The 13,795-nt window shown below is 38.7% G+C and overlaps 2 protein-coding genes across 5 annotated transcripts in view; one reads left to right on the forward strand and one right to left on the reverse strand.

The window, feature by feature from the left end:
- HEATR9 (HEAT repeat containing 9) overlaps positions 1-13,795 on the forward strand; it is a 324,842-nt gene that overhangs the window by 225,026 nt on the left and 86,021 nt on the right. The gene's annotated exons all lie outside the window — the stretch shown is intronic.
- The window catches only part of AP2B1 (adaptor related protein complex 2 subunit beta 1), a 119,106-nt gene that overhangs the window by 100,542 nt on the left and 4,769 nt on the right, over positions 1-13,795 (reverse strand). Inside the window, exons 1-4 of one of the 4 annotated variants that reach the window (XM_082373934.1) lie at positions 13,419-13,742; positions 7,300-7,359; positions 3,035-3,140; positions 162-297 (exon numbers count right to left, since the gene is read on the reverse strand). In XM_082373934.1, the coding sequence (XP_082230060.1) occupies positions 162-297; positions 3,035-3,140; positions 7,300-7,336 (279 nt within the window). In that variant the 5' untranslated portion in view covers positions 7,337-7,359; positions 13,419-13,742. Of the gene's footprint in view, positions 1-161; positions 298-3,034; positions 3,141-7,299; positions 7,360-13,235; positions 13,327-13,418; positions 13,743-13,795 lie in introns of those variants that run through there. The other 3 variants (XM_082373937.1, XM_082373936.1, XM_082373935.1) reach the window with 3 other exon arrangements.

The following is a 13,795-nucleotide window of genomic DNA, read 5'->3' on the forward strand; positions in this document are numbered from 1 at the left end:
TCATGAATATTCCTACCCAATGGCTAATACTTCTCTAGAGGCCCTCTTTTGGAACAGAGGTTGTTTATTTGCAATGCAGACACTAACTATACCAAGAGACACTTCTGAAAAGGTTTTCTGAGGTAGAAGAGACTGTTCTTGAGTCCCTGGGAAAAAGTTACCTTCACAAAGCTGTTGACAGCCATGATGGCCATGTCTGGCTGACTCTTGGCATAGTTCATCAAGTAGAGATACACGAGCTTCTTTAGTTCCAGGTTGTCAGTCTGCATACAATTCACTACATCTGGAAAGAGAGAGCTGAGAAAAGAGGAAGGGAAAGTGAACAGATGTTGGTGCCAGGCTGTTGGACAGAACACAAAGAAACAGCCTTAATTTAAAAGGTGATTTGATGTGAGGACAAATGTCCACTAGTGATAATACTTACCACAGAAATTAATTACTAAAGAATTTATAATAATGGTCCCAAGAAGATGTCTAAAAATAGATTTTTAAAAAACTTTTTACTATGAAAATTTTCAGAGTAGAGACAGCAGTTTAATGAACCCATGTATCCATCACCCAGCTGCAAACAAATACTGATACATACCCGATCTTGTTTCATACACAACCTCAACCCACTCGCCTTCCCCCAGTCCCTACCCCATCTAGTTGCTCTAAACAATTTCTAAACAAATCCTGGACATACATTTCATATATAATATTTTAGTGTATATCTTTATAAACTTTTTAAAAAATCACTATGTCACCCAAAAAACCCATAATTTTTCATATCAATTCTTTGCAGTTCAAAGCACTACAGATGTTATGCTTTTTAATGCACATATTCTTCCATCCCTGACCAGTGGGAACTCATTTGGTTAGTTTCCTTATTAAAACAGTTCTCAGATAATTAGGGCCTTTGTTCAAAATTTTAACCATTTTCAGAAAATGAAACAGTTCTAAACGTGTGTGCCATGTACACATTTAAATTCTATTGTATATATACACCCATGAAGGAAGTGACCAGTAGCAGGTATTGGGACTCAGACCCTAGGTTAGAATCCTGGCTACATTACCACTAGCTATATGACTTTGGGATTATTCTTTAGCCTCTCCAAGTATACACTGCTTGATCTCTAACATGGAATAACTTCTAATTCAGAAGATATGAAGACTATAAAAAACATTGTAAGTAAAAGCATCTGTCACTGTGCCTGACATAGAATGCACTTAAATTTAAACTCCCCTTTTCTTAATGACATTAGGAAGGTCATCATTAGCCTTAGGACCTTCTCAGATGTTTGAGTTACTACACCTTACATCCACCACTAGATGCTGGAATTTACTTGGCATTCTTGCACTCATCCATTTCTTATCAGCAGCATTTGACCCAACTAATAAAAGGAAAATCAATGCATTTCATATTAACATAAATATTTTAAAGTAAAAATCTACCTATTTTACTTATTTTTTTAAATTAAGATGACATTGTTTTAATGTTTGCCAATCTCTTTAATGTCTACTTTAAACAAAAACAGCTGGATTCTCACATGTGCTCCTGCATTCAACCTGTTGTAGAATGTTGTTTAGCTGAAGTGTAAGAAGAAAATCCATCTTCATACACGTATATAAATTGGAAAATGGAGGAGTATTTTAATAGCTTTTTCATATAACTGGATGTTCTTCTTTGATACATTAAAGCTAGACAAATGGTTGTTTTTCTTTTTCTTTTGTTTTTAGTCCACAAATGGTAGTTTCTTAAAAGTTAGGTACAATATGGAATCTGAAACCATATTGATAAACTTTCTGTACTTGGTTGCATTAAAATCCATTCATTTATCACTTATTTTGAATGGATATTTTACCCATGCATAATTTTATGATGTATGCACTGGTCATTTGGAAAATATTGGTTCAATGAGTTATGTAGATCTTCTCTATGGTGGCATATTTCATTATACAGCAGCAAATAATCACATTCATTAATTTCACCACCAATCTCATCAGAAAAATCTCTAAGTATTGGGAAGCTATCAAGCTCACGATGGGAGATACAAGTTTTCCAACACTCTAATTTTTACTTTAAAGTCGAAATTTATCTACTGTCAAATTTTTTCCCTTGAAGTGACAGGTTCACTTTGTTCATTTTTTATAAAATGTCTCCCAAATATTGAAGTCTGATTAACTATAGTTCTGTCTGTCAATCTTTCTTTCACAAAGAAATGGTGTTCCCAAGTCAAACAATTGCGCAAGGACTTTTTTTCAAGTCAACCGTCACACTTTGCTATGCAGTAGAAGTACTTTATGCCTAATTCCTATTTCATCACACAGAATATTAAAAAGACCTGAACTCAAGGTTCAAGGTTTACTGAAATAAATTTTTAGTGCTTCATGCAGGACAGTCCTAAGTGAAACTGCCCTTTTTTCCTGCACCACTGCCTTAATTCACACTAAGGCACCAGCCATGCAAATGTCAACACAGTGAAAAGGGTAAATAACACCTAAGTATTATTACAAGAATAGCTTTGACTTCATGGATTTCATGGAAAGGATCTCGGGAATCCTCAGGGGCCTGCAGACAAGCCTTATTTATTTCCAAATGGTCTCCCTAAATTACAGGAAAAAAGGGAGGGGAAAAAAAAAAGACCCTTTGGATTTTGTTACCACTGATTTTCATCTTGAATTCGGCAATTAAAGGCAGAGTTGTAAAGTTGAGGGCACTGGCTTGAGCCAATTAAAGTACACATGGGCTTCTGCGTCTCAGTGTATTTTTATCATCTTCTAAAACTACCTCAGCAACAAATTTGTAACTGTGTCAGCTCTCAGGAGGTTTTATGCTAGATCTGTATACAAGTGAAATCAAACTCGTTTCACTCTTAAAAAAAACAAAAAAAACTTAGTCACAGAGTTAATATAAAAGCAACTACACTTCCTGATGTTTCCAGTGAGACAAACTCATTCTTATACGTTCTGACTGTAATAGCTTTAAATAAAAAGCAGTGAAAGCCATAGAGTAAGAGTCTAAAATGAGCAAAGCAGAAGAGATTACCCTTACCTAACATCTTTCCCCACAGTCATAGCAGCAATCACTTTCTTCACAGCCTCCTTCCTCTTTTCTTTCTTTTCATTGTTGAGTTCAGCCTTTAATTCAAAGATTTCTCCTAAAAGACAACAAACGGGTGAGGTCCCAGGATCAGAGAACTAGAGCAGAACACTGTACTATGTAGCAAGTAACACCACAACAGCTGACCAGTGGCAGGGCTGCAACTGAAATAAGATTACTTAAAAATTATAGGATAGGTACAGTTCGAATCCCTAGAATATTAACCAACCCATTGATAAGGATGCTATTTTGGGGTTATGGCCAGAGAGGAAGGTGTAAGCCAGATCTCAGGAAGCAGAGAAGTGGGAAAAAGGAAAGATACCTCATGATATCTTACTACGATGGGGAGAGAACAGCATCTGAGGGATGATCTCCTGTCAGAATTTCAAAGTCCTGGGAAAAAAATAAATGTAGGCAGGAAACAGGTTCACAAATCAATGTTTTCAAACCAGAAGAGACTCCTCATTCACCTACTCTCAACTCCACAGAGAACTGAGGCTCAAAGGTCACCAAGTAAGCAAGTGACAGACCTGGCCTTAGAACTGTTTCTCCCGACTCTTTAATCCAGAGTTTCTCAACGTTGGCTACACACTATTACCCGGGAAGTATCTAGAAATGCCAATGCTCAGGCTCCACTCTGGACCAAATAAATCAGAATGTCAAGGAGTAGAACTCCTACGTTCATATTTTTTAAAGTTTCCTCAAGTGATTCTAATGTATAATCAGGGTTGAGAATCACTGCTCTAATTAGTACTTTAAGATGTTAATGGGCTTTAAGGCCCTATCCTGTTCAATCAATCTAAGAACAGAAATAATAATCCTGAAGCTTCAAGAATGGTACAAACCAGAGTCATTTCTAAAGGTACAATCTTAAATGACTGACTGCTCAGGCCCTGCACCGTGAAATGCCAGGACTGTCACCACTATTTTAAGGCCCAGGCTCACCTATCTTCAGAAAGCAGGAGCTGAAATAAGAAAAAAGGTTAACAACTCTCAACTGGTTTTAAAAGAAAGAAGAAAATATACTATAAGACCACGAAAAAGAAGTTGACTATTGTCACTTCAACTTTCCGTCTACAGTATTGCCTCATTTTCTTCCACCTTTATGACTGTTCTTGATGTTCATTTTAACCTCATTCACCAGTATAGAAATAGTGGGGGCAGCAAACTAGGTGATCTGCTGAAGCCTCTAAATGGGAAGGATGCACTGGTAAGAAGCACAGAAGTTGAGCACTAAAAAAGCTTGTTACATCAAAATCCATTGCTGACAAAGCAAACAAACTGTTACAAATATCACCCTTCTATTTGACAGCTGCAAAAATAGCACAGACAGAAAAGCTGGGCCCTTTAAAGAGTCACTGTCCTCTTCTCCAAGTCCTCTGCTGCCAAATCCAGCTCTTAGGGTTCCCATCATTTACTTCCAAAAACAGTAAAGGACAAGCAGCACGGTTTCAGAAAATCTGAATTGTGAATATCAGCAGGAGCTGAAGAATCAAAACAGGATATAACTGAAATTATTCCAACTCCAACAGCATAAATTTAAAGAATATGCTCCAGTGGCAGTTCTGGTGGGTGTTACAGGAAGTAAAAGGAACACAGTCTATCCATTTTTTAAAATGTGGTATTTATCCAGCTGTGATTCATCTGTAAGTCTCAAACCTTTATAAAAATCCCTGAATTAAAAAAAGGTTACCAGGACCCATTATAAGCGAAGGTTTGAAAAATTAGGTGAGTTTTTAAATTACAACTTTTTGTGTTATTATAGAAACATCTTGGTCATCAAAGCACACAAAATGTTAACAGAAGAAATAAATACGTTTCAGAATGATAAGAGAATCAGAAAAAAAAGCTGAAAATGAATGACAAGGGGCTAAACGCTTTTGTATGCTATAAGCAACAAAAACAGCAAGAAGTTGGGTGGAGCCAAGGAGGAGCACGGAGGCAAGGTATCTCTCATACATACTACAGCTTTATTAAACTCTTATCTTTCCCCCCTCCTTTTCCCCTGAATCAAATCTACCAAGCATTGCTAGCAGCTAGCAACAGTTCTCAATCTCAGCTACACATCAGAAAATTCTGGGGAGCTTTTAAAAAACCCCCACGTCTAGGCCATATCCCAGACCAAAGAGATCAGGATATCTGCAGGGGTAGGACTGGACATCACCTACTGTCTTTTATTTCACTGGGCAATTCCAATGTGCAGGCAAGGCTGAGAGCCATGGACTAGTAGCTAATGTAATTAAGCAACTCTCTATGGTGTTTTCTGTATTATAATAGAAGTTTACCCTTAAATAACTCCAAATGACAGAAATATGCTTGTGCTTTCTAGAAAATTTTCTGGTGCTCCAGGCCACTATGTGTGCCCTCCCATTTTCTTTTTCTTTTGAAATCATTTTAATCTTAAAGAAAAGTTGCAAAATTCCCCATCTGCTAACATTATGCCACATTTGCTTTATCATACTCTTTATATATTTATACATTTTTTTTGATTCATTGAATAAGTAAACTGTAGACATCATGTCTCTTTAGCTCTAAATATGTCAGTGTATAATTTCTAAGAACAAGGAATTATGTTACATAACTATAATACAATGATGAAAATCAGGAAATTTAACATTGATATATTGTCATTATCTAATCTATAAACCTTATTCAAAGATCTTGATAAAGTCTTTTATAGTAATTTTACCCCCATCCTCCTTGGGCCAGGATCCAAGGCAGGATCATGCATTACATTTACCGTCATGTCTCTTTAGTCTCCTTTAATCTGAAACAGCTGGTCAGCCTTTGTCTTTCATGATAATGACATTTTTAAAAAGTACAGGCCAGTCATTTTATAGAACACCCTCAGCTGTCATGGGTGTTCCCTCATGATTACACTGAGATTATGCCTTTTGGCAGCCATAATTCAGAAATGATGGTATGAAATCATCATGTGTGGAAGGATAAGAAAATATCAAATTTCCATGCATTGTTTCACATAATCATTTTTTGTTAAAATTTTTAAAAATCATATGTATTAATACATGCATTGAAAAGATTGAGGATACATACCGAGTTCCCGTCAGGAACAGGAATAGGGAGGGAGAGAACTTTCATTTTTACTTTTTATTGCTGTATTGCTTTAGTAGTACTCCTTGTAATAAAATGTTTATTTCCAAGTAAAAAATAAAAGAATTTGGTGCAACCACTATGGAAAACAGTATGGAAGTTCCTTAAAAAACTAGAGTTACCATATGATCCAACAAACCCACTCTTGGGCATATATCCAGAGAAAATTCTAATTCGAAAAGATACATGCACCCCAATGTTCACGGCAGCACTATTTACAATAGGACATGGAAGCAACCTAAGTGTCCATCCACAGATGAATGGATAAAGAAGATATGGTTTATACATACTATGGAGTATTATTCAGCCATAAAAAAGAATGAAATACTGCCATTTTCAGGAACATGGATGGACCCAGAGATTACCATACTAAGTGAAGTAAGTCAGACGAAGAAAGACAAATATATGGTATCACTTTTACGTGGAATCTAAAAAATCATACAAATGGACTTATCTACAAAACAGAAACACTCACATAGAAAATAAACTTATGGTTACCAAACGGGAGGGGAGGAAGGGATAAATCAGGACCTTGGGATTAGCAGATACAAACTAGTATATGTTAAATAAATGACAAGGTCCTACTGTATAGCACAGGGAACTATATTCAATATCTTGTAATAACCTATAATGGGAAAGAATCTGAAAAAGAATATATGTATACATATATATATATATATATATATATATATATACACACACACACACACATACATATATACACACACACACAACTGAATCACTTTGCTGTGCACCAGAAACGAACACAACATTGTAAACCAAGTACACTCAGTTTTTTTAAAAAAGAGAAAATAAATGTGCTTCTTCCTTTTACCCTCCTCAGATCTATCAATCTTCAACGGATCAATCTTGGATCTTTTCCTTTCACTAAGACCTTCACGTCAAAATGATGTGCACCACAGCCATATCTTTAAAAACCCATACTTTAATAATTTACTCAATACACTTTTCTGTAGAATATCCCCAATAAGATGGTCCAAGACATGCATGTCTCAAGAGGTCAGGAGCATTCTACTTGGAACAATCTTACACCACGACTTTTGAAGAATCTTCAAAATAGGCTGTGATCAGGTTCTCATACTCACCTTTTTTATTGGTTGTGAAGTACTTGGAGTCAGTCATGGTTGTGGATCTTTAATGTGCACCTACAACAAGAGAAAAGAATTCCTTTATCCAAGTTACTTATGTCCAGAAAGGCATTCAACTAATTTTAAGATCATTTATATACAAGACTTTCTGCATTCAGAAAGTATCTTCATCCTTACCACCATCACTGGTGATCCAAAGGGATGCAAGGATAATTAAGAACGTAATCCTTGCCTCAAAAGCTAATTGGAACAAAATCCAAAGGCCTAATGGAATAGAGTGATAATCTGAACCTATCATAGTTTTATGATTTTATCCACAATTATCTCCTCAGAGCCTCCAAGACCTAAAGCTACATCTTTTTATAAATACATCTTCAGTTAGTCACTCCAATATTTAAAATAAGGAAAAGTTTGTTTCAAAAGATCTCCCCATTACTTTCCGTTAAAGCAAATCTGATTTACTTCCCCGCCTCAAGATGGAGTCACTCCAAGACATATATTCTGAAGCAGAGTAAAACTGAAAGAGAAAAAAATTTTATCAACCTATTCACCATTACATGCAACTATCAATAAAAGGAATTTCTTTTAGAAAAAAAAGAAAAGCCTAGATTAGTAGGACAATACTCTTTCATGACAAACACCTAGAGAGGCAAACATCTAGAGAGGTGTTATGCATGGATTTTTTTTAAATTATGGATTTCATATTTCCAACAACCTACAATTCCCCCGAGTATTCCCCAAAATAAAAAATATCAGTTTACAGTTAAAAACAATGCAAAAAACTGAGATATTTGTTCAGTCACACTGAGTACTAAAGAGAATCAGAACTGGTGTTAAAACTTAAAAGAACATGGATCCCAGCTTCAACTTTAACTTTTCTGTTCCAATTTCCAGAATTAATCCAGTTGACATAAGGCTCCACTGGTAAAACAAAAACAGCATGGACTGATCACATTTCTCCCCAAATAATGAGACAATGTTTTCTGATTTGAGAAACCCTAAGATTTTGTCCAATGTACCTGACTTCTTTAAATACATTAAAATTTTCTTTTAATAATATTCCTGCTGCACTCAAAAATGAGTATCTTGGGGACTTCCCTGGTGGCACAGTGGTTAAGAATCTGCCTGCCAATGCAGGGAACTCGGGTTCGAGCCCTGGTCTGGGAAGATCCCACATACCGCAGAGCAACTAAGCCCATGCAACTAAGCCCATGCGCCACAACTACTGAGCCTGCACTCTAGAGCCCGTGAGCCACAACTACTGAGCCTGTGTGCCACAACTACTGAAGCCCGTGCACCTAGAGCCCACGCTCCGCAACAAGAGAAGCCACTGCAATGAGAAGCCCATGCACCTCAACGAAAACCCAACGCCTCCAATAAATAAATAAATAAATTTATATATATTAAAAAAAAAAATGAGTATCTTCTGGGATTTCCCTGGTGGCACAGTGGTCAAGACTCTGTGCTCCCAAAGCAGGTGGCCCAGGTTCGATCCCTGGTCCAGGAACTAGATCCCACATGCGTGCCGCAACTAAGAGTTCGCATGACACAACTAAGGAGCCAGCGAGCCTCAACTAAGGAGCCCGCCTGCCACAACCAAGACCTGACACAACCAAATAAATAATTTTTTAAAAAAATGATTATCTTCTAACTGACGACCATCATTACTAATACTTATCACCAAATTTTGGATAGATGCCCTGGCACCTACTCATTATTTTCTGGTCAAAACAACATGAGTGATAATATATTTGGCAAACTTGAGTGATAATACCTCCACAAACAATGGTAATTATGGATCTGAGAAAAAAGACCTAAGCACTCAACAAATCAATGCAATTAAGGAAAAAAGCCAGAAAACCATAAAATAATGAAAAAAGGTTGGCTCAAATTTCTTCTCTAAAATGTACTACTTGGACTATTTAAGGGAAATTAGACTCATTTGTTATCTTTCCAAGGAGCTACTTAATGTTTATAGTACTGATCCTTATACAATAGTGCTTTAGGTTGTACAAGAATTTCACTGAATTTACCTTGTTAAAAGAAGTGAGCTAGAACTCACACAAATCATTATAGAATACAGAAATTTCTGATTTGACACTATTTGTTATAATTTAAAGTGAGCCTGTAACAGAGGCTTGTCTTATGTAGTATTTTCATGTCTTTTCTAGCTAAAATTCAAAGAATTATAATCTTTTAATCCATTTAATCATTTAATCCATTCACAATGTAAACTTAACGTGAAGTAGGCAAACTGAAGAAAGGAGTCCTTCACATAAAAGACCTGGAATAGGGACTTCCCTGGTGGTGCAGTGGTTAAGAATCCTCCTGCCAATGCAGGGGATGTGGGTTTGAGCCCTGGTCCAGGAAGATCCCACATGCCACGGACCAATTAAGTCCATGTGCCACAACTACTGAGCCTGTGAGCCACAACTACTGAGCACACATGCCACAACTACTGAAGCCCACAAGCCTAGAGCCCGTGCTCCGCAACAAGAGAAGCCACCGCAATGAGAAGCCCACACACACCGCAACGAGAGAAAGCCCGCGCACAACAACGAAGACCCAACACAGCCATAAATTAATTAATTAATTTTTTAAAAAAAAGACCTGGAATAAATCTGAAGTTATCATCTAAGAACTTATATATACAAAAAGGAAAACCAGTATACAGAAATGATTACAGTACTAGAGCCTGACAGGAGGGCCATAGCTCAAGGCCATTATGGTCTATCCAGGATGTTGTTACGCCACTCTAATCCTTTGGGATCATCAAAACTTAAAACTTGCTTAAGATTTAAAGACAAAAGCTGCTTGGAATTTCTCACTGTTTCTTTGAAAAAGGGTCCCCAAATCGTTCTGTTTTCTAAAGCTCTCATACACATTCACATATATTAAATTTTTAACAGAAAATTTCAGCACAATCTGTTAAACATTAAATTAACCTAGTCTTAAATCATACCTTTATTAGTGACCCACACATTTCATTACTTCCCCTAACAAATTTCATCATCAAGGAATAGATTTCTGTCCTTTTACATTGTGAGCACTAAGTTCTTAACTAGAGAATAATGTGCCAGCCCACAAAATTTCAGGGAAGAGGAGAGAATCAAGTACACAATCTTAGACCCTAAATTAAGAACCCCTGCTTTTAAAGAGAAAGGAGAAACATACCACTCTCTTATCTCGCACTGTCCTACACAACAGTAATGAAATATCCCTTACACATATTGGCAGAGCAACATTTTATCATGTCAGTTCCTGACTTAAGCCAAAAGAAATTCCCCAAAAATAAAAATAAACTAGACTAAACAAAAACAAATGAGAAGAGGCGGGGTTGCACAACACTGTGAATGTACCAAATGCCACCAAACTGCTCACTCTAAAATGGTTAATTTTATGTTATGTGAATTTCACCTCAAAATATTGCATATGTATGTATTTTTTGGCTGCGTTGAGTCTTCGTTGCTGCACGTGGGCTTTCTCCAGTTGTGGCGAGCGGGGGCTACTCTTCGTTGCGGTGCGCGGGCTTCATTAGTTGCAGGACGCAGGCTCAGCAGTTGCAGTACATGGGCCCCAGAGTGCGTGGGCTTCAGCAGCTGCAACGCGTGGGGTCAGCAGTTGTGGCGCACGGGCTTAGTTGCTCCGTGGCATGTGGAATCTTCCCACACCAGGGATCAAACCCGTGTCCCCTGCATTGGCAGGCGGATTCTTAACCACTGCACCACCAGGGAAGTCCCTATATATATTTTTTAATGAGACACTCTTAATCACACACCAGAGATGAATATAGTCAGATTCTCTAAAACATAGGATGGTGAAAACTGTTGTCTGCTTTAGAAGCCAAAGAAAAAGCAGCCAAGACAGAGTTCAAAGAATAAGTCAAGTATTTGCTGAAGAGCCTCAAAAATCAAGTTCCTTCTGGGAGCTGGGGGGGGGGGGGGGTGGAATTTATTCCTCAGGGGAGTCCCAGGGCAGGGCAAAGCCAAGCCATCATGGAGTTGGAAGTCACACTACCTTTTTACCAGATCAAACTAGAGAAGTCACCGGCTGTTCTGAGGACCTGAGGTATGACCTCAGGACATTGTTAAAAAAAAAAAAATAATGCTGCCAGTCAAAACCACAATCACTCTAACTTCCCTAGCCCAGAGTATGATGTCACTGCATTTCAGAAAAGGTCTCCCTGTACAGGATAATACATCTAGATTTAACATAACCTAGTTTCTACTAAATATAGGTTGTGAAAGTCCCTTCTCAACTATTCCTCCCTCCTTCCGGTGCCCGTAGAGAGAATAAGGCCAGAAAAAAATTAATAGGGTCTTAACTTCAAATGGCTCTCTGGGAAATGGCAGCTAAATTAGAGTTGGCGAGGCCACTAAATCCCCTCTTCGCATAAAGTAGGACTTTACACAGTTGGTGCTGGTAGGGAAAAAGTGAACAGTTGACCAAATTATAAAGCAGAAAGGTCACTTCAGCAATCTTTCATTACAAGGGTGAGAGGTGCTAATCAGATACTTCAATAATGCAAAGACAATGGCATCTTCAGATATCATTTATTGCATAAGAAATGACAGCAGACAACTCATTACAACAGACACACCGGCAATTTCCATTTAAAAGTGACCACAAAGTAATTTGTTAACATTATTCGGTAAGAAAAAAGCTCTGAAGTTTTACATCCAATTCTTAACTGAAATAAACTCTGGAAAACTTATGCCTGGAAGGAGAGAAAAGAAGGAAGAAAGGAAAATGCGTCCTACCTAATTCGTTCCCTGTTCAGCTTGGTTCGTAATATTTTAAAATATGGGTGTGTTAAAGAAGAAAAAAAAAGATGGAAGAACTGGACTTTCTTGAGTCTCTTAAGCCACAGAATGTTAGCTTTGTATTAACTTTACCACCCAATTTTCAGTGAGGCTATTTGCAGAACACTATACTTTCTGCTTCTTTGGGAGTTTAAAACTATTAAGATACCTGCAAACAGTTCTCATCTTACCACCACGCTTAGTCATCATTGGAATGTGTTACACGTTTTCTTGTACAGCTGCATCTCCTTCATCTGCTGCTTTCTATTATGACTTTGTAAGTGTACCCTGAGGCTAAGCAACAGAGTTATACCAGGGAGGTGATTAATAATTTAAATTGTTCCTCACTGAGACCACTTTCTTTGTCATTCTTCCTTTTCTAAGACTTACTGAGTTTTCTTTACTTTCTCTTTTAAACCACATGATTATAACAGTGTTTGGCATTTAAAAAACACTTCTTAAAAATCAAAGTTTAATGAAGCATTCACACTTTATTCACACTGCTTCATAATGAAGCAGCCAGGTGAGTTAAAAAGAAGTCTGCCCCCCAAATGGGCACTGTTTTCAGTGCTCTGAAAACAAAGAACATGAATCAATTCTTTGGATTCAAAGAATATGGAATAACAGGAAGTTCCAGTTTCTTTACCTCTGTCTTAATCTACAGTCTTTCTCAAACCAGACCGTTCCTTCTAAGACCAGAAAGAAAAATCTCCGGGCTAAGATTTACTCCCACTTGCTTCCCCCTCTCTCACATCGGGTCAATTCTGGAGGTTTCTCTTCCCTTTCTCCAATGTCAGGAATTCCTCTTCTTTCCCCAGGTGGTCAAGATTCTAGGGATATGTTCCTCCATTACGAGGTGAGGCAGAGGTGTCTCAACCTCAAATTACAGAAGACGGGCGAGGTCTGCCCATCTATGAGCAAAACTTTGGGGGAACCCCTTTCCCCTTCTGGTACCTGGACACGTCCCAGCCTCTCAGTGAACGACGCCAAACCGGGTAGAAGGTTCTCTCCTCGGCCTCCAGTCTCTACCGGCCACACCCCTGGCCTCTGGCCCTCCTAACCCCCCACTTCGAACATATCTTTCCCCCAGTGCCCCCCAACTCCCAGCTGCCACCCCGAGGATTCCCTCACCCCGCCCCAGCGGTGGAGTCCCTTTCTCCAACCCTCTTCCTCACAACGGTCACACCCGACGGCTCACTCCATCTTCAACGGTCACGCTCCTAAGATTCCTCTCCTCCGCCCGTCTCCAACCAAGTCTGGCCCCCTTCCCCATGAAAGAGGGACACACCCCAAAGTTAGCCGCCCTGAACTCACCGGAGGCAAGGGCAGGGGTGGCAGCAGTGGCCAGAGAGCACGGCCCGAGCGGTGTTGTAATGGTTTCCTGCACGTCACGACTCCTTCTCCAGGTCTAAGCCACTGCGCAAAACCCACTTTGCCAGGGACAAAGATGGTGGACAGGAAACTCTGACGTCAGACAGCCTCGCCGTGTGACGTCATCGAGGCGCGCGGGAGAACCAGAAAGGCGGTCATCTCTGCCGCCTTGGAGACGGAAAAATTTTGCGCAGTCGGGAAGCGACCTGAGGTCCGGGCCTCCGAGGAAGTTCACTGACTATCGGAATGGATCTATTAAACAAGCTGACATTCCCTGGATTTGTTTCCTCGCACAAGAGTTCTCTAAAAACTTACACATA

Source organism: Balaenoptera borealis (genome assembly GCF_965194805.1).
Source record: "Balaenoptera borealis genome assembly, chromosome: 20".
Lineage (NCBI taxonomy): Eukaryota > Metazoa > Chordata > Mammalia > Artiodactyla > Balaenopteridae > Balaenoptera > Balaenoptera borealis.